General features: G+C 43.4%; 2 protein-coding genes across 2 annotated transcripts; both read right to left on the bottom strand.

The window, feature by feature from the left end:
* Window positions 1-1,102: 1,102 nt before the first annotated feature.
* phpt1 (phosphohistidine phosphatase 1) lies at window positions 1,103-4,526 on the bottom strand. The gene is made up of 3 exons (XM_086187016.1): window positions 4,096-4,526; window positions 1,968-2,095; window positions 1,103-1,538 (listed from the first exon to the last, which is right to left on the bottom strand). Exons 1-3 carry the CDS (start codon window positions 4,259-4,261, stop codon window positions 1,446-1,448), a joined length of 387 nt encoding a protein of 128 aa, XP_086043142.1. The 5' UTR covers window positions 4,262-4,526; the 3' UTR covers window positions 1,103-1,445.
* Window positions 4,527-7,837: 3,311 nt separating this feature from the next.
* entpd2b (ectonucleoside triphosphate diphosphohydrolase 2b) lies at window positions 7,838-17,306 on the bottom strand. Its single transcript, XM_086187176.1, has 9 exons — window positions 17,190-17,306; window positions 14,946-15,063; window positions 14,402-14,552; window positions 13,694-13,853; window positions 12,438-12,665; window positions 11,399-11,668; window positions 9,676-9,795; window positions 9,253-9,387; window positions 7,838-9,174 (listed from the first exon to the last, which is right to left on the bottom strand). The coding sequence occupies exons 1-9, from the start codon at window positions 17,304-17,306 to the stop codon at window positions 8,959-8,961; spliced, it is 1,515 nt and encodes a 504-aa protein (XP_086043302.1). The 3' UTR covers window positions 7,838-8,958.
* Between the last annotated feature and the right edge of the window lie 415 nt (window positions 17,307-17,721).

Here is a 17,721-nt window from a genome sequence, read left to right as displayed (position 1 = left end):
GGGAAAATCAGCACACGTTACGTAACATGGCGTTTTCCCAACAGATGGAGAACATCCTGGATGAATCCTGCTCAGACCTCATGAATCCTGGTCCAGTCAAGGTGAGTTCAAATACTCCACCGCTTACACGAACTCCAACCACATACAAGCAAAAAACCAAAAATGAATAAATGTTATTTCCTGTTTGAGCATTGTAGAAATACAATAGAATTTTTAATATTTATGTCATGTTCATTTTTGGTCATAATTCCCTTTGAGCTTTCTTTAATATTTAATGACAAACTTGATCAGTGTCCCTACAGTGAATTGTTCTCAGCATTGATGCACGTCCACGTAGGATGTTTGCCCTCATCACCCTCACCTCTGGTCACGCGGCTTCACGTCGGCCATCTGCCAAACCACAAAGTTGCTGCAGACTTGCGTTTACGGATTATCGGTGCCAACGTCAGTGGTGCCTAATGATAGGACCTTTTAGAGTGAAACTTCACCCAAAAAGTGTATTTTTGTCTTTCAAGTACTCACGAAAAGTCTCCAGCCCATGGAGACATTTTTCCCTCCAGCTTCACATCTTTGTGACAGCAGAATGCAGAAAGAGCCGGCTGCCTGCACGAGGGGGGCCTCTCATTTCAGTTGGGGTTGAAAACGTATCCAATATCTGAATCGATTCATTTTCAGGTTGAAAAAGCTGGACTTCCGGAAGCCACAATGGAGACTGATGGCTAAAAACAGTCAAATGTACCAAAATGTCACTTTGCAAAGTCAAGTGCATCACCAGGTATAATCCCCATCTCCATAGCAGGCATACGCTCAGTCCTCCTTGAGTTCAGCCAACAACAAACTAGACCACTTCTGGTTCGGTGCCACAGTGAGCAAGCAGAGTTGAGAAGGTTCCGCTTAATACCTTCGCTTTTCACGCTCCACTATGCTCATGTGGTTTAAATGCAAAATAATGAGAACTTTTTTTTTTTTAATTCATTAGATTATATCTTGTAGCCATGTCAAATCGAGAAAATGTGTCCAAATTAAAGATAAGCTAACTACTGTGTGTGTGTGTGTGTGTGTGTACCCCTGAAGAAACACAGTACGCTACTTCAAAAGCAGATTTTGAGTACTTTTATGAAACATCCATCACAACAAAGCCGTCATTTTTCCAACACTTTCTGAGGCTGAAGACTCTAAAACAAGCCAGTACGTCCTCCGTTAAACTGACGTGTCATTAGTTTGACTGGGAATTCAAGTGATGCACAATTTCACCCGCGTCTCCACCATCATGGTGTTTGTTTTAGATTTAAATGAAGTAAGAGAAACACTTCTTTAATTCGGTTGGTGCTGAGAAAGTCACTGCGAGGCCTTTAGAATGACGTTGTTAATCTCTGCTCTCTCATGACGGCTTACAGAGAAGTCCAGGATGAGGGGCATCCAGCAGGAACTGGTCTCAGTTTAGTTCAGTAGCCCTCATTGTCCCAGGTCACCTCATAGTCTGGATACTGGGCCTTGAGTTTCTCAGTCGATACTGCGTGTTCTGCTCTTCCATATCCCTGTAATGAGAGGTGTCACACAAGTATCCATTTGCAGTTATACACTGTATTTATCTTAATTAAGACTTGATTCAATTAAAATGTAATTAAGTTTCTATTGTTTATAGATACATTTTTATCAATGTATCAATTAAATGACCAATCAGTGATGCAAAACCCAGATCCATATTGAGGTTTTACATCTTAGGTGTACTTTTATTTTGAAATTTAGATCGATTACTTTTTTTCGTTTTATGTTCCTGTCATTTCTATGTTTTTGGGAGCTCAGGAATAAACTGTGAAACCAAACTTTAGATCATTTCTCTGAGTTGATAATATCAACGTATTATTAAGCGTATATCATCAACAGAATCAAAGAGTAACTGTTTGCTGGTGACACTTCACCGTTGTTCAGACTCCTTATTGTACGGATCATGAATGGACTCTGACCATGGAGTAACCGTAGACATGGATCTTCTTGGCCTGGGCGTCATGTTTGATCCTCCCTCCTCCAATACACTCACACTCCAGGTGTCCGTCCTTCTCCAGCTCCTCTGAGACCTTCTCGTAGATATCAGCTACAAGGCAAAGACGCACATGTATGAGAATTATTTCATCACTCTCAACATGCGTGATCAGAAACACTGATAACTCACACCTTTGTCTGTTATAGAATGGTGAATTTTGCAAACTCCCCCACTTCTGCATGTATTAAATACACTTTGTCGTCCCTCCAGGCCTGCACAGGGTCTAACTAGACCTGATATCACCAATTAAGCCATGTCACAGCTGGAAAGACGCAATAATCCATGAATAGGAACTAGAAAGCCTCAAGAGGAAATATGCACAGTTATGGACGTAGCATGGCGGAGAAAGGATATGTTCAGACCTACTAAATGACCTCTTTTTTTTATGTTACAATTCAATCAAAACACTTGATAATAGAAAAAAAGAACCAAAAACACAAAGCGGAAGCGCATGAGCAGCTGCTTTGGATCGTTCCTGACAGTGTTCTTCACTCCAGCTGCAGCCCGGACCACTGCAGTGCTACGCAGCAGCTCCGCTTACACGGACACCCTGACGAGGGCGGCGTATCGCTGCACTGCTGTGTACTGTTAGAAAGCAGCGGACATGTAATGATGGTCCTTTTCATGTCATGGAATGAATCGGTACATCGAAGGAATCTATGAAAAGGTTCGTGACGTGAGGTGTCGTTCATCCACTGAGCGCCACAGGAAATCATTCCTGCCGGTGGCTATCAAACTGTTTAAGTCCTCCCTCTAAGATGGAACCCATCTTATGGAGTTGTTTTTCTCTGTTAAATTGTGCAATACTACAAATGTCCTATTCACTTGTGTAAAAATTAAATATGTACAAAAGTTACCTCCTTATCTTCTGATTTTCTATTTTTGTCTTTATCATATATTGGGTCTTTTTCCAGTGAAATGGAGCACTGCAATCCAACACTCACACTTCCTGGATAGCAACCTGTCCAGGTAGGAAGCAAAGCTGAGAGTGAATCAGTTTCACCTGCTGCTGTGCAAAATGGGACAGACAACAGGCAGGAAGGAGAGGCAAGTAGCAGGACGGGGGGCTGAGGTTAGGTCTTGATGACTGGGTCAACCAGTCCTGCTTGTTCAAACGTGGATGTATCAGCAGATCAGAGAGAGAGATCAAAGCTCCAATGTAGAACGCTTGTGATTTCTGCCTGTTGATCTCTTAATTCTGATTTGATCGGTGGACACATGGAGATCTCCTGAGGGTTTCATGGACACGCTCAGGTAGCATGAGCAGCACGCTGAGTCCCTGTACTCTAACAACCGGCCAGAGCGCTCAACTATGAGGTGAACGGGGCGTTCTGGAGGGAAACTAAATCACTCCGCGTTCCCAAAAAGACTCTCTGCTTGCCAGTGATAGAACGTGAAGATGAATCAGGAAGAGCTGAAGAGGTCTGCCTGTCATTTTGTCAGGGAGAATTGATGCTAATGTGAGCAGAGTCTGCTTTGCACAATTAAGCACGAAAACCCTTCACACCAATGACCAACAAGGCCAGAGCTGGCCCTGCCTGGTACTGATACAAAAAACAAACGCTCCCAAAACATAACACATAGCTGTAGTTTTCTGCTGTTCTACATGCTTAATTGAATCAGTCACGATGTTAGCATGTGTAACTGTACAACTGCAAAACAAAACACGTGAAAGAGCAAACACTTTGCACTGAATACTTTGTACAGTTCTGCATAAATGCTGCTGAAATGAATTTAATTTGTTGCCATCTGTCAAAATAAAACGTTGTTATTTTAAAGACAGTACTGGAAAAATGACACCCCCTTCTCTATTTGTAGTTTAAGTCGTACATTTGAATCAAGATAAACCCCAAATCATCAATGATTCATTAAAAATTGCAACGTGATCCTTTACAACACCAGCTGCATCATAAAATAGCAGGTTAACCGTTAGCAACCCCTCTCAAACTGGCTCATCCCCAGAGGCCGTGAGGACAGTAAAGGTTCAGCTACATCAGTAACTGGAGTTTAGCGGGTAGATGGTGCTGAAGTGATGGGGGACAGCGACTCACCGTGGTACTCAGCCCATCCGTATCCTCGGACTATCTCTATCGAGTCGTCTTTATCACTGTCTTTGCTATGAATCCGGATCAGAACGTATTTAAACACACCGGACAGGTCGATGTCCGCCAGCGGGATCTTGGCCATGAGGGTTGCCGCCTTCGACTGGGTGCACATCTCGGCGTCTGGATGTAGCAGCTAGGCTAAACTAACACGCTAACAAGCTAAAGCTCGTGCTTCGCAGACGGACTCCGGTCAGAGTGGGCTCGCGAGCGGCTACGAGGCGGGTTCTAACGTCAACTAGACTGGACGTAGATATTACCATAAACATATATGTACACGTCTATGGATATTACAACATGTTACACAGTACATTTGGCAAAGTAATACATGGCGTATACGTGACTCCAACAAAGGTTTCCGGTTCCGTCTCAAAGTACACTCGTAGCGCTTTCAAAATAAAAGTCTGTCACGTTTTATGGCGGAAAGTGCAGTTTTAATTTTACTTTCTCAAACCGAGCAGGGCCGTCATTTGGCCTTTTGTAAGGGAGCTACAGCCCCATTTAAAATAATAATAATAATAATAATAATAATAATAATAATAATAATGATAATGATAATAATAATAATAATAATAATGTTGGTGTAAAAAAAAAGTATAACAGACAAATTTGTCTGTGTGTTATACTTTTTCAGTGTTGGGCACATTACTTTGAAAAAGTATTAGTTATAGTTATTTGTTACTTCTCCCAAAAAGTAACTGAGTTAGTAACTGAGTTACTCCACGATGAAAGTAACTAGTTACCAGGGAAAGTAACTATTGCCTTACTCTTTTTTTCTTTTAAGTTTAAAATGTCAAAGAATTTTGAGGTGTTTTTTTTTTGGGGGGGGGGGGGGTTGCTATGAGGGCCCTGAAGGAGTCTGAATCAACTGCTGACAACAACAGCCTGTTTTCAACAATATAAAGGCCTATCAGTTCATTAAGTTCTGTCTGTGTCAAGTTTTTTTTTGGAGCGGGCAGTGCTTAATTTGTAAATCATAAGGTACCAGAACACAAAGTACATATGACGGCTCAGGGGTGAGGGAGGGGCACAGGTCCCGGAACATATACAGAAAACAACATACAAATGCCCACTTGCCATGATGTGGGACTTACAAGCCTCCATTTCAAATAATATCCATAGTATCAATGTTATGACGATAATTCACAGTTATTTAGCCTCCTCTGCACAGCACAGGTGAATGCCCACATCACCACAGGTGGACTTCGAGTCTACAGTCAGCAGTTCGTTTCTCAACAGGTCCAACTTGTAAAACAAACAAAAAAGAGCTCACAATACATCACACAAATCTTCCATTATTATTATCACGGTATTTAAAGATTGGCACGGCGGCCTATTATTACACGGTATGCTCACCGCTAGCTGCTAGCTGGACGTGAACCTGGCTAGCTGGAGGTGAAGCAGGCTAGCTGGAGGTGAAGCAGGCTAGCTGGAGGTGAAGCAGGCTAGCTGGAGGTGAACCTGGCTAGCTGGAGGTGAACCAGGCTAGCTGGAGGTGAACCTGGCTAGCTGGAGGTGAACATGGCTAGCTGTGGCGGCGCTAGCCTCCTGCTGCAGCCGATTTTGATCGTCAACATGACCGCTGCAGCTGCCCTCGTCGCCGCTTGTGGAGGCTTTTCTGACTCGTTTTAAGCGTCATGCGACTCTTCCTTCTTTTTGAAAAAACAGCAGATTAAACTGTCTTTCTGACATGTTGGCGTTGAAACAGTAACTGTTTATTTCCTCTCTGCTCGCTTTTTAGAGGCGGCGAATTTCTAAAGGTTACTTGTTTGTGTCAGGGGCGTGGTTTGTTGGCGTCAGCGCATCAACAGATCTGCGACTCTTTCAAATGACGTTGAATCTTAATAAACAACATGAAATTCTAAGGATTTGGTCTGTAAATTTATCTATGCACATTATTGTTGTATTTTAAACATTTTCATATTTTCTTTTAATACAAGAGGTACCGGATCGGCCCAAATAAGTACCGGAACACAGGGAGGCCAAAATTCAGAGGTGCCGGATCTTGTTCCCTTCATCTGTTGCTCCAACAAGCTGTTCCCTTGCATTGTACAGGTGTGACATGATGGTTGTATTAGGATATCTAAAGGCCCTTTTGGAGTGCTGGTACTTTTTACCCACAAAATTGTAATATAGTTACCACATTGAACAATGTATATTTGTATTCCAGAAATATGAAAAAAATAACTCACATCCATCCATCCCTCCATTTTCTCTACCACTTATCCGTTAAGGGTCATGGGGGCCTGGAGCCTATCCCAGCTGACATTGAGCGAGAGGCGGGGTTCACCCTGGACCACTCCTAGGCACAGCTCATTCTTAAATTCCTCATTCGAGCAATGCACAAGAATTCACCAGTATTTTTCTAATTGAGATTTTCTCTTGGATCAAAGTCGATGAGTGTCGCAGACCTGTCGTACAAGTTGCACAACCCAACTGTTACTCTTGAAAGCAGTTGAACTTGAGGCGGACTCACGTATCATGTCTCTCTCTCACACACACATACACACACACACACACACATACACACACAAAACAGGGTTTGTACACATTTATGGCTTCTCCTCACCATCAGACAACATTTTAAGGACCTTGAATTCAGTTTTTCACAGGCCTTCATGTTCCATTTTCTCATCCCAGGATGTTTCCAGGTTTTTCATGATCGTATGGACCATGAAAAAAAATATCATTTTAAAAAAAGATCAAGCAAAAAGGAATATTATTTAGTAATCAGCTGAATATCATCTCGCTACTGAGGGGGCTCGTCACCGCTGACTCATCTCTGACTTTGGTCTTTTGGGTTCTTTCTTCGTTCTCGGAGTTCTAGCTTTTATGTGAGTATGTCCATCTTACTTGGCTAGTGGTTATCTTCGAGAGAGGGGATATGGTGTGATTTCACTTTAACAGTCTGGGGTTCTGAAAATAAAAAAAAGAGGAGTGGTTTAAGACATGAATTAGCTGTTTTATGGAGGTGGGAGTGACGGCAAGCAGGAGTTGGCGGACCTCAGCTGCAGGCAAATATCCATCCACGCAGCTTTGATGTGTAAAAACTGTGGTTTTGGCCTCATTATTTTAGGAAGGCTTCGCCCTTCTAAAGGAGACCTGCCGACGTCCCTGGATGTCTTTGTAAGACTTGAAAGCTTTTTAGCTTCAACCATTGACCCAACGTACTTTTACTCTGAAGGCAGGACGACTACGCTGTAAGACGAAGGAAAACTCCAGCATGACAAAGCATTCTGGTCGTTGTGGTTCAAAAGACCTTCGTCAAGGTCGGTGGGTGGGAGCCTTTGCTTTCATAACATTTCATTTAAGTGGGAAGAAACATGCTCACAGAAGCATGTAATGACATGACAATTTAAGACTCTAAAATTGACCAAGTAGTAATGAAATGCAGGTGCAAAATGGAGGAAGCCTGTGAAATCTTTCATATTGACGAATCAAACGTGGATGAAAACAACACATAGAACCAGTTTTCACCATTTGTCACCGCGATTTGTCAAATTTTCAAGGTTTTTCTCTGCAAAAAATCACAACAGCAGCATGAAAATCCCAATTATGTTAAAAAACAAAACAAAACATGCACACTGTGAGACTTCCATAGCTCACACAAAACTCCAAGTCTGGGCTTGGGTCGGAAAAAACTTGGAAGTCCTAGAAAAAAAAAAAGACAGCGACACACACACAAAACAGATGGAGGGAGTTTCAGATTTTCTTTTAAGTAGTTTTACACTCAATTATTTGTCAAGAAAAAAAATGCAGAGGTAACATACAAAAACGTGTAATCCAACCACCCATAAAAGTACTCAAATACAATGTTCGTGTTTGTACAGATCAAAATATCCTGAAGAAATTGTAGTTTGGAATGAAGTCATAGCAGTTTAGCAACCAGGATGATAACTTGCTCATTTCAAATTTCAGGGACGCATTTTCATAAAGTTCTGCCCCATGAACAGATATCGGACATTTTGTCTGAAGTCAACAGCTACATGAAATCAAAGATTGCGGATAAGAAATGTATAAAGTTAATAACTGCATAGTCACAGGAACATTGTCAAAGAAAACATACTGTGTTTAAGTATGTATGGTAAAGGTTATTCAAAGGGAGTTCTCTTCAGTAATTTGATACGTATTAAAACTGACCATTAAATCAAGTTGGATGACGTCAGTGTTTTAAATCTCGTTCACTTCGATCAGTAACTTTCAAATGTGACGTGTTTCACATCAGAATCTGTCAAAAGGTAACAGGAGGAAACAATCCTCCTCAGTGATTTGTTGAAAAAAAAAAACCAAGACAAAACTTGTCCCTTTTCTTGCTTTGCATCCATTCAGGATATTAACAGCCAGATCAGGAGTCAAGTGCCTTCTAGTTGAGTGTCTTTGTTTAGGATTTCTTGGATTCACCTTAAATTGAGCAAAGTATTTAACATTTAGTGAAGTTAAGATGTAGTGAGGTAAGTTAACGATGCATTGATCTCTGTTTGACGAACTGAGGCGTCATACCAGCAGCGGGGAGGAGAATGGAAGAGGCTACTGGAGAACAGACAACAACCATCAGACAGTATGAGAGTGGAAGGGACGCACAACACCAACAAAAGTAAGTAAAACAACCAAATATAAAGATATAAGAATATAAAAGACAAGTAAATGCACACATATGTGTGTACAAAATGAGCTACATGTCCTTGAAAATCAAAAAATTAAGTTCAAAGCAGTTATTTGACTCAAAATTCACATTTCATTAATGTAAAATCGTGATACTGCAGAGCCCCAAGTATTACAGTCGTATCGTTTTCTGCTCTGCTGTTGCTGAAGCTAGATGGAGCTGTCATTTCCTCTTTTCTTCCTCTCATTGCAAGGCCGAAGGACGACGAAGAGCAAGATTGCGGCAAGGAGGAGGACAAAGAGGAAGAGGAGTGTCCCCCACACTTCTTGGGTCAGAGCCTTTCTCACCCCCACTTTTTCTGCTGGCAGCAAATTGCTCAGACTCAGCATGTAGCCCAGAGCCCAGCCCACAGTGGCGTCCCCCGCCTGGAGGATGAGTCACACAATATCACTGCGAGTCTGGAGATTTGACGCTGAGCATCAAAGATGTAATCAAGTTCTCACCTTTTTCTGGAAGGAGATACGTGAGAACGATGTCTCGTCAAAGCCGTAGCCTCTCAGCATGAGAATCTGCATAAAGATGGAGGAGGCGCAGTAGTCCTGCAGACGAGACGCTTGCTCTGGAGCGAGGAGCAGCATCTAAGCGTGTGAACACAAGAAACAATGTGTTACACGCTGCAGTACAAGAAATGATGTCCATCCACCAGTGAACGGTAAAAACAAACAAACAAACACACGTGTTGATAAAATAGATATACATTTGACTGATTTCATTCAAAGAACTATTCAGTAAAAACAATTCATACAGATTTTTAACTGAATGCTGCCATAATTATTCATAATTAGGGTGACCCGTTGGCTTTTTTTTTTCTCTTAAAGAGATACAACATGAACTAAAATCAATAAATAAATATAAGACTGTATTACCTGATTGAAAGTCATGCCGCACACTCTTTGGGCTGCCTCCTCCATTTGTGGCGGAGAGCTGGCAGAGATACCGGTGATGCTCCGCAGGAAGGTGTGAATGTAGAAGAAGGCAGAGAACGCCTGAAAACACAGAGAGAGAGAGAGAGAGATAAGAAACTCAGGGACTCATAACTATGAGCACATGGAAAACGAGACTGAAGTTTGTGTTTCCATGCTTTCGTTGTACTTTGAGGCCATATTGCGTCAACTCTGATGTGTTGCACTCTGGGAAAATCTGTTACGTGCCATTACGTCTTAACAAAGCCGAAGTAGTTACAGAGTGATGTGGGAGTGAGCAGTAAAAATCTGGAAATTTCATACAATATCTTTCAAAACGAAATACGTAAGTCTCCTCATCTTTCGTTCGCCACATAGCTTATTGTCTGCAACAATGTGAAGTCCAGTGTAACAATCAAAGTGGCTTTCGGGCCATGGAGTCAAGGGTGATCCTCGGTTCTAGTTTGGCCATCAAAACATGTTCTTCCTCCTCCAGCCCCCAACTGTGTGTACTGTTTGCACTTATTCTGCTTTTCTATAAACATTTCATACTTGAATCATGTTGGTCTTGTGCGGTCAATAAATCAATTATCAAAATACAATACTGGGTAAACACCATCCAAAGACATCAAGAGAGGACGAGGCTGATTGATACTCTAAATTGACTGTAGGTGTGGCTGTGAGTGTGAATGGTTGTCTGTCTCTATGTGTTGGTCCTGAGATGGACTGGTGACCTGTCCAGGGTGAACCCCGCCTCTCACCTGAAGGCTGCTGGGATAGGCTCCACCCCCCCCCCTCGTGACCCTTAATGTAGGAATAAGTGGAAGACAATGGATGGATGGATGGAATATTGGGTATATATGTTTGGACGGCATGGTGGTGCAGTGGTCAGCACTGTGGCCTCACAGCAAGAAGGTTCCAGGTTGGAGTCCCGGCTCCATCACAGGATCTTTCTGTGTGAGTCTCCATGTTCTCCCTGTTCCTGTGTGGGTTCTCTCTGGTACTCCAGCTTCCTCCCACAGTCCAAAGACATCAAGAGAGGACGAGGCTGATTGATACTCTAAATTGACTGTAGGTGTGGAGTCTCCATTTTCTCCCTGTTCCTGCGTGGGTTCTCTCTGGTACTCCAGCTTCCTCCCACAGTCCAAAGACATCAAGAGGGGACGAGGCTGATTGATACTCTAAATTGACCGTAGGTGTGACTGTGAGTGTGAATGGTTGTCTGTCTCTATGTGTTGGTCCTGTGATGGACTGGCGACCTGTCTAGGGTGAACCCTGCCTCTCACCTGAAGGCTGCTGGGATAGGCTCCACTCCCCCACGACACTTAACAGGATAAGAGGTAAAAAATAGAAAATTCCATCCATCCAGCTGACTCCAGTCACCATTTCTTTCTTTTCTTTTTTAGAGCAGAAGACATCAAACATCAGCAACAGCTCCTCTGATGCTATGATAAACAGCATCTCTACCATCCTCCCTTATGACCGTAACTTGCTCAAGGGCCACAGGAGACATCTTTGATGAGAGCGCCTAGTAGTTCAGCTAGGCTCTTGACCAAGACACCAGTGATTTATGGCACTCTGACACAACCATCGTGAAAACAAAGATATATTGTCTAGAGTAATTTTAGTTGAGCTTCATACTTGATCTCTGATGGCGTCAATCCCTCTGTTTCATCCATCTACTTACCATGAAGCTACCGGTGACATTTGGCATGAAGACTTGATCGAAGGAGCACTGGGAGAAGGGGCAGCGGTCGAAGGAGAAGATCTCGGACACGTTGCCCAAACAGTGTCCATAATGTCCGATGCCTTGCACTGTCAGAGAGTCACGGCTGTTGTAGGAGCTGGGTTTGTAGTTTGCTGTACATGGAGAGTTGAATATACCGTCCAGCTTTAAAGTTCTAGTGTGGCCTGCAGGATAGCAGGGATGAGTGACGGCGCCCGGATACCCCTGAGACTGACAGACACACAGGCAGACACACCAGTCAAGCTCATTAGAATTCAACTTTGTCCAAACATAAAAATATCCTCAATTATATCTTCTTTAATACACAGGGATAATTATTTACCTTTTGTAGAAACACAGGCATGGTTGTTTCATTTTATAGTCCATTAATCAATTGTAGCCCAGAATTTATAACATATCAGGCTCTTATGGTCAAATATGTTGGCTAACAATCACAAACATACATTTTCGGAGGAAACAGCGTGCTGCCATTGACCAAGATTATTCTTCCACTGTAGATATTCCTGCTTAGCTAATGCACACAATTATTCAACATCCAAATATTTATTTCTATTGTCAAAATGTTTGTTTGTGTCATTTACTGTATTTATGTAGTATATGTATTGTATTTATGTAGTCAGACAGACAGTTTACAGACAGAAATGACAAACGGGATTGTGACTGCTAGGAAAACAGACCGAGCCAAATGTGGGGTTATGGCTGATACTCAGGATTCTGATTGAGATGAAAGTCAAGGCTCTGAAGGATAGCCAGGATGACAGAGATGAAAGCAGGGACTCCAGAACAGGATGACAGACTGAGATGATAGTCAGGATTCAGGATGACAGACTGAGATGATAGTCAGGATTCAGGATGACAGACTGAGATGATAGTCAGGATTCAGGATGACAGACATCACAAAACCTTTGGCCCATATGCACAGTTTAAGCACAATATTTGTTGGATGTTGCTCTCAGTGCGTGTGAAGACGCCTTGTTACCTTCACCATGTAGGCCAGTAGTCTCTTGAGGACCTGTTCCTGCCCGTAGCAGAGGAAGCTGTGTGTGTACAAGGAGTACTCCTGCCCATAAAGATGCAGTTTTATCAAGTCGGCCTCGTCCTCTACTTCCTCCTGAGTCGCAAATGTTATCTGGGTGGACGCCCCGCCGAAATCCAGGGCCCCCACTGTTGGCCTGCCAGGCCTGAACCAGTGCCCAACAAAACCATACTAGAAGGGAACAAAGGGAATAAATAAAGGAAAGGAGTAGTAAACATCACAATCGCTGAGCATCCAGCTTCCCTAGAAGTCAGTGGGATTTTTGAATTTGTTTCAGCTTCCCTCCCTTTAATGAGGTCTGTGGTTAACTCTAGGCCAAGACACTTTAACGTTTTGTTCTATGCAATGAAATGAGTCTGTAAAAAACCCACTCCTGAGTTTCAAAGCTTCTTTCAGCAGCTGCTTCAAGAAGAAGCAGAACTGATGTCATCCAAGAAGCAGCAGCTGAAAAGAGGCAAAATCAAACTACAGAGGTTGTCGCAGACAGTAAACGGCACAACGCTGAACACAGAAGAGGAGCTCGTTGTGGTTATGGTGAGGTCATGTCCCCGTGGTATCATCTCATCACAGCATAACGGGACAAAATGCGAAAAAAAGACAGAGCTCTGCCAGAGAGTTTATTTTCAACCGAATAGTCAAGGAACCCACTGTGATGCTGCAACGGTGTCAAAGTGAGGAATTTTGCAGGTTTACTTTCCATCCAATTTCTCCCGTCAACCGATACGATCTCAGGTTAAAGAAACAAACATGTCCAGCAAATTAATCTTTGAGGACAGAAGAAAAAGAAGAATGAAAAAGCGTCACATTTGAACTGATCACTTGAAGGGCACGGATCTCAGTGGCACTTGATTTATTTGACAAAATTGCTGTTGGCAGTCATTTGTTGCCGCCAGTTAAAGATATTGAGGTCTTGTTTTGCTGTTTGTGGGGACACTGTAACATTTCCACTTCCTCCAGACCTGTGTGGCGGCTGGACCTTCACTTTGGTCACGACAGGAATATTTTTGGCATCGAGCAACAGTTTCACCCCCCTCAAGCTGAACATCACCAGAAACTGAGACGCAATAGTGGAGCAACATGCACAACCAGCAAACCAGTATTTTCTTGTCTGCAAGTCGTGTAACTCTGCGCACGCGCGCGCGCACACACACACACACACACACACACACACACACACAAATGCACGCACACTTTAGTACCTTGATAAAGTTCTCCAAGAGATAATTGACAGTGACCCAACCGTAGGCCCCCTCCTCTTGACCACTCAGTATGGCTGCTCCTTGGTAGTTGAAAGGGTAGGATTGGATTTTACGGCCAACTTCCTGCAGAATACGGGTTGACTGCGCTGGACTGGAAATACTGGTGGGGGCAAAATAAAACAGTCAGGAGGATATTAGAATTTCCATCCATCCATCCATTTTCTACTTCTTATCCTGTTAAGGGTCGCGGGGGGGTGGAGTCTATCCTAGCAGCCTTCAGGCGAGAGGCGGGGTTCACCCTGACAGGTTGCCAGTCCATCCCAGGACCAACACATAGAGACAGACAACCATTCACACTCACAGCCACACCTACAGTCAATTTAGAGTATCAATCAGCCTCGTCCCCTCTTGATGTCTTTGGACTGTGGGAGGAAGCTGGAGTACCAGAGAGAACCCACACAGGAACAGGAGAACATGGAGACTCAACCAGAAAGATCCTGTGATGGAACCGGGACTGGAACCTGGAACCTTCTTGCTGTGAGGCCACAGTGCTGACCACTGCACCACCGTGCCGCAATATTAGAATTTTATTTTTTTTTATAGGATGTGACCTCTGACGGGAGTGGCACATGGCGGTATCGTCTCACAGAACTGGAATGAAAAAAGAAAGTCACATAGGAACAACAAGCAGAATAAACACAGACTTACTGCAGGAGCCTCATGCCAGCTGTGGCTCCCAGGTACACAGGTGTCACCCGGTGTCTTTCTTTGGGGATGTCCTTTACTGCCTGGTCCAGACAGGCCTCTAAGCTCTGCCCTGCTGCTCCCCGCTGGCCCGCATAGCTGGAGATCCCACCACCTGGGTGAGGGGTCGAGGAGATCAGAAGCTGCATGACTGAGTTGTTAGATTGTGTCCAGGTGTGTGTTGTGACTCCCATGCACAATGAAAATGGATGATAAAACGATACTACGGCGCACATTTGGAGCGAAGTCTTTCATTGATAGGTATCCAAGAATCAAAGATCAGGAAGGACGATGATGTAAACACGTGGACTGATGTTTAGATCCCTTAAAAAAAGAGAGATCACGTGGTAGGGCTGAAGAAGCAAATCAAGGAAGGAGCTAAACTCTTCAACACTTTGGTTTGAAGCTCACAATAAAATAATCACAAAACATTACACCATGCACTCATCTACATGACTCGCAATGCAACAAGACGGCTTTTATGGACGGAAAATCTACCAAGACTCACCCTTCACGTGACATTCGCTGTGCTGGGTGACGACACCTGTGCCGTTTTGCTTGTCTGCAGGCCACTTGTAAACATACAAAGCTGTGTGTGACGACCCAGCATCCAAAACAATCCCATACTACAGAGAGAGAGAGGGAGAGAACCACAGAGTGGTGACAAAAATGTTTGGATTTAAGACTAAACGCTGAACAGACTCGTAGCTGTGCTGAGAATCCTGAGATGAGGGGTCTATTGAAGTGAAGTCAGTCACTCTCACAGCTGCAGAGAAGCAAAAATCATTTTCAACCACAGACCTCTGGTTTTCATACTTTCGTGTCTCAACTAAACGAACAAATAATTTCATTCATAATGACGATGACAAACATCATTATAAAGATAATCCCTAATCAAGCACTTATTTCAATACCGTTGTGATGTGGTATAATCTTTTTGTTGTGCAGGTGCAGGTTAAACGTTTTGTGACAGGTGGCGCAGGAATAAGTTCAGTTCCTTCGTCTCAGTGGGATTTTTGTATATTGGTTTTTGACTAAACGCCTGAAAAAAGCTGATCGAGAGTCACACGTGCGTCCGTAGCATAAAATTAGCTTTGTGCTTTTAACCATTGAAATTAAGATAACGTGGTGTTAATTTTTGAGGATTATCAGGATGAACAAAACAATCCAATCTCGACTTTTGGTTGAGGTAACCCATGGCGACGCTAATGTCCCACTAAACCACCTCATCATCCCCGCGTCCCTGGATGGAGAATTCTGTTCTACGAAGGCAAAGTAAACATTGTTCACGTTTGATTGTCGCTGTCGGTGAATGAAGATCATCACGGTTACGGGCAGCAGTGGTGTTATGAGAGGTGTTTCTAATATTTTGGCCACCCCATGAACATGAACATGAACATGAACGTGTGGTTCCATCTGTTCCTCGCGCTTGCTCATTACTGCTGTGCAGTCGGTTGTAAGGACCTGCTCTGACACCCGCCAACAACTCAGATGAACTGTGATGATCGGTTTGTCCTCTCATTTGTCACACTATGGTAGCTTATTCTGTTGCCTCCCTGGGAAATGTCAGAAAACTTCTTTTGTGTAACCGGTCCAGTACTTTGCCACTGGGGGAAAGGGTCTCTGCATCACTTGTGGGCAAAACAAAACCTCAAGGAACCGGATCACCTCAATCCAGCCCTCAACATCCTCAAAGGAAAAGAAGAATCTTACAGAGAATCAATAAAGAGCAGCATTACATGAATGAATCTTGACATGAATGACGACCTGCCGCTACTCTCGATAGCAACGGAGGTATTTGGTATTTTAATTGAAGACCCAGGGTTTGGATGAACACCTCGAAAAAGAGAAAAGTTGAGTCCTAATTGTTCATGAAGTGGCAGCATGTTGGCCAAGAGAGTGTTCAAGGAGTACAACAGCAGACATTTCTCAATCAAGCCTGCTAACTATGCAACAAATTAGTATTTAAAGAAAGAAAATGCACTGAAGTTGTCTTCCAACTTCACGTCTTTGCCCTCCTCCATCAGTTTTTTTGGAATGCAGAGAGCCAGTCATTTATATTTAGCTTGAAGTTCAAGGCACCTGGTGGCTAAAAACAGTAAAACTGTTCAAAAATGTAAATCTACAAACTGTCAAGTGCACCATCTGGTATAATCCACGTGGTCCTTTACAGCCTTATGCTCAGAAATCCACAAAGACTTTGATTGGAGTTCAACAATGTGATTGCTTTTTTTGGCAGTTCCACCGTTGTCGTAGTGCTGGAGCTGCTGTTAGCCAGTCTCCATTAGCGTCCAGTCAAACTTTCTGCATTCGAAAAGTGATGCAGGAGGGGAAGAGGTCCTTGTTCACTGAAGAAAACAGCTTTGTGAGTAATTCTGATGCATTCAGTTTGAGGCTAATGGCAGCTGACAGACAACAACAGCAAAAATGTCCATTTACAAACTCTCAAGCAAATCATCTGATATAAACCACGTCATCTTTATTTAGTCATATGCTCAGTAATCCATAAACCCTTTATTTCTTGCTAAAAACACTAGAACCCCAGCTGTGCTCTGCTCTAGAGTGTTAGCAATATTTATGTCACTGTTCAACTTCCATTTCTGAGTTTCACGACTTTACACAACAGATTGTGAAGGTGACTCATATTTTTGTAGACACAACTGAATGACTAATGTCAGTCCTTTCTGACAACCTTCAGTCTTTGGTTACACTGAAAAGCACTGACCCAAAACAACATGACCGCCAACCTTACCATGACCCCCGGTGCCTCCCGCAAGTCCTCGGTGGGGACAGTCAGGAGCAGGACAGCAACAAGTCCAAACAGCAGCAGAGCGATGGGGACGGCAGGCTGCGCTGAGCAGTGAGCCATGACGTAGAGAAGAAGGTGCAGCCAGAAATATGTGTGAGCAGACACGTTGGAGGTGTGTGTGTGTGCATGTGTGGGTGTGTGTGTGGGGGGGGGGGGGTGGTATCCCTACTTCACCTGCCTCCTGCTTTACATTTCACTGCATAAGTCTCGCCGGAATTAATGTTCAAACCAAGTCCTCCTCCCTGTGAATAAATCCTGGGACATGAACACAGCTCCAAGGCTACTGGTGCTACGGAGGGAAAAATGTCTGCATCAGCTTTGCACCCATGAGGAGAGAAACTTGCATTCACATGCATCAGTAAGCGAGGAGCTAAGTTTGATCTATGCCTGGATGTTCCAGTTTAATAGAGACAAATCACATGAATCATAGTTATTCAGCCATTATGGGGCAACAATGGATGGTCTGGCCTGGCGG

Source organism: Aulostomus chinensis, chromosome 19 (genome assembly GCF_037954235.1).
Source record: "Aulostomus chinensis isolate RoL2024-O1b breed Wild chromosome 19, RoL_Achi_v1.0, whole genome shotgun sequence".
Lineage (NCBI taxonomy): Eukaryota > Metazoa > Chordata > Actinopteri > Syngnathiformes > Aulostomidae > Aulostomus > Aulostomus chinensis.
Note: the sequence above shows the minus strand (reverse complement) of the source record. Positions and strands in the feature narration are given on the sequence as shown.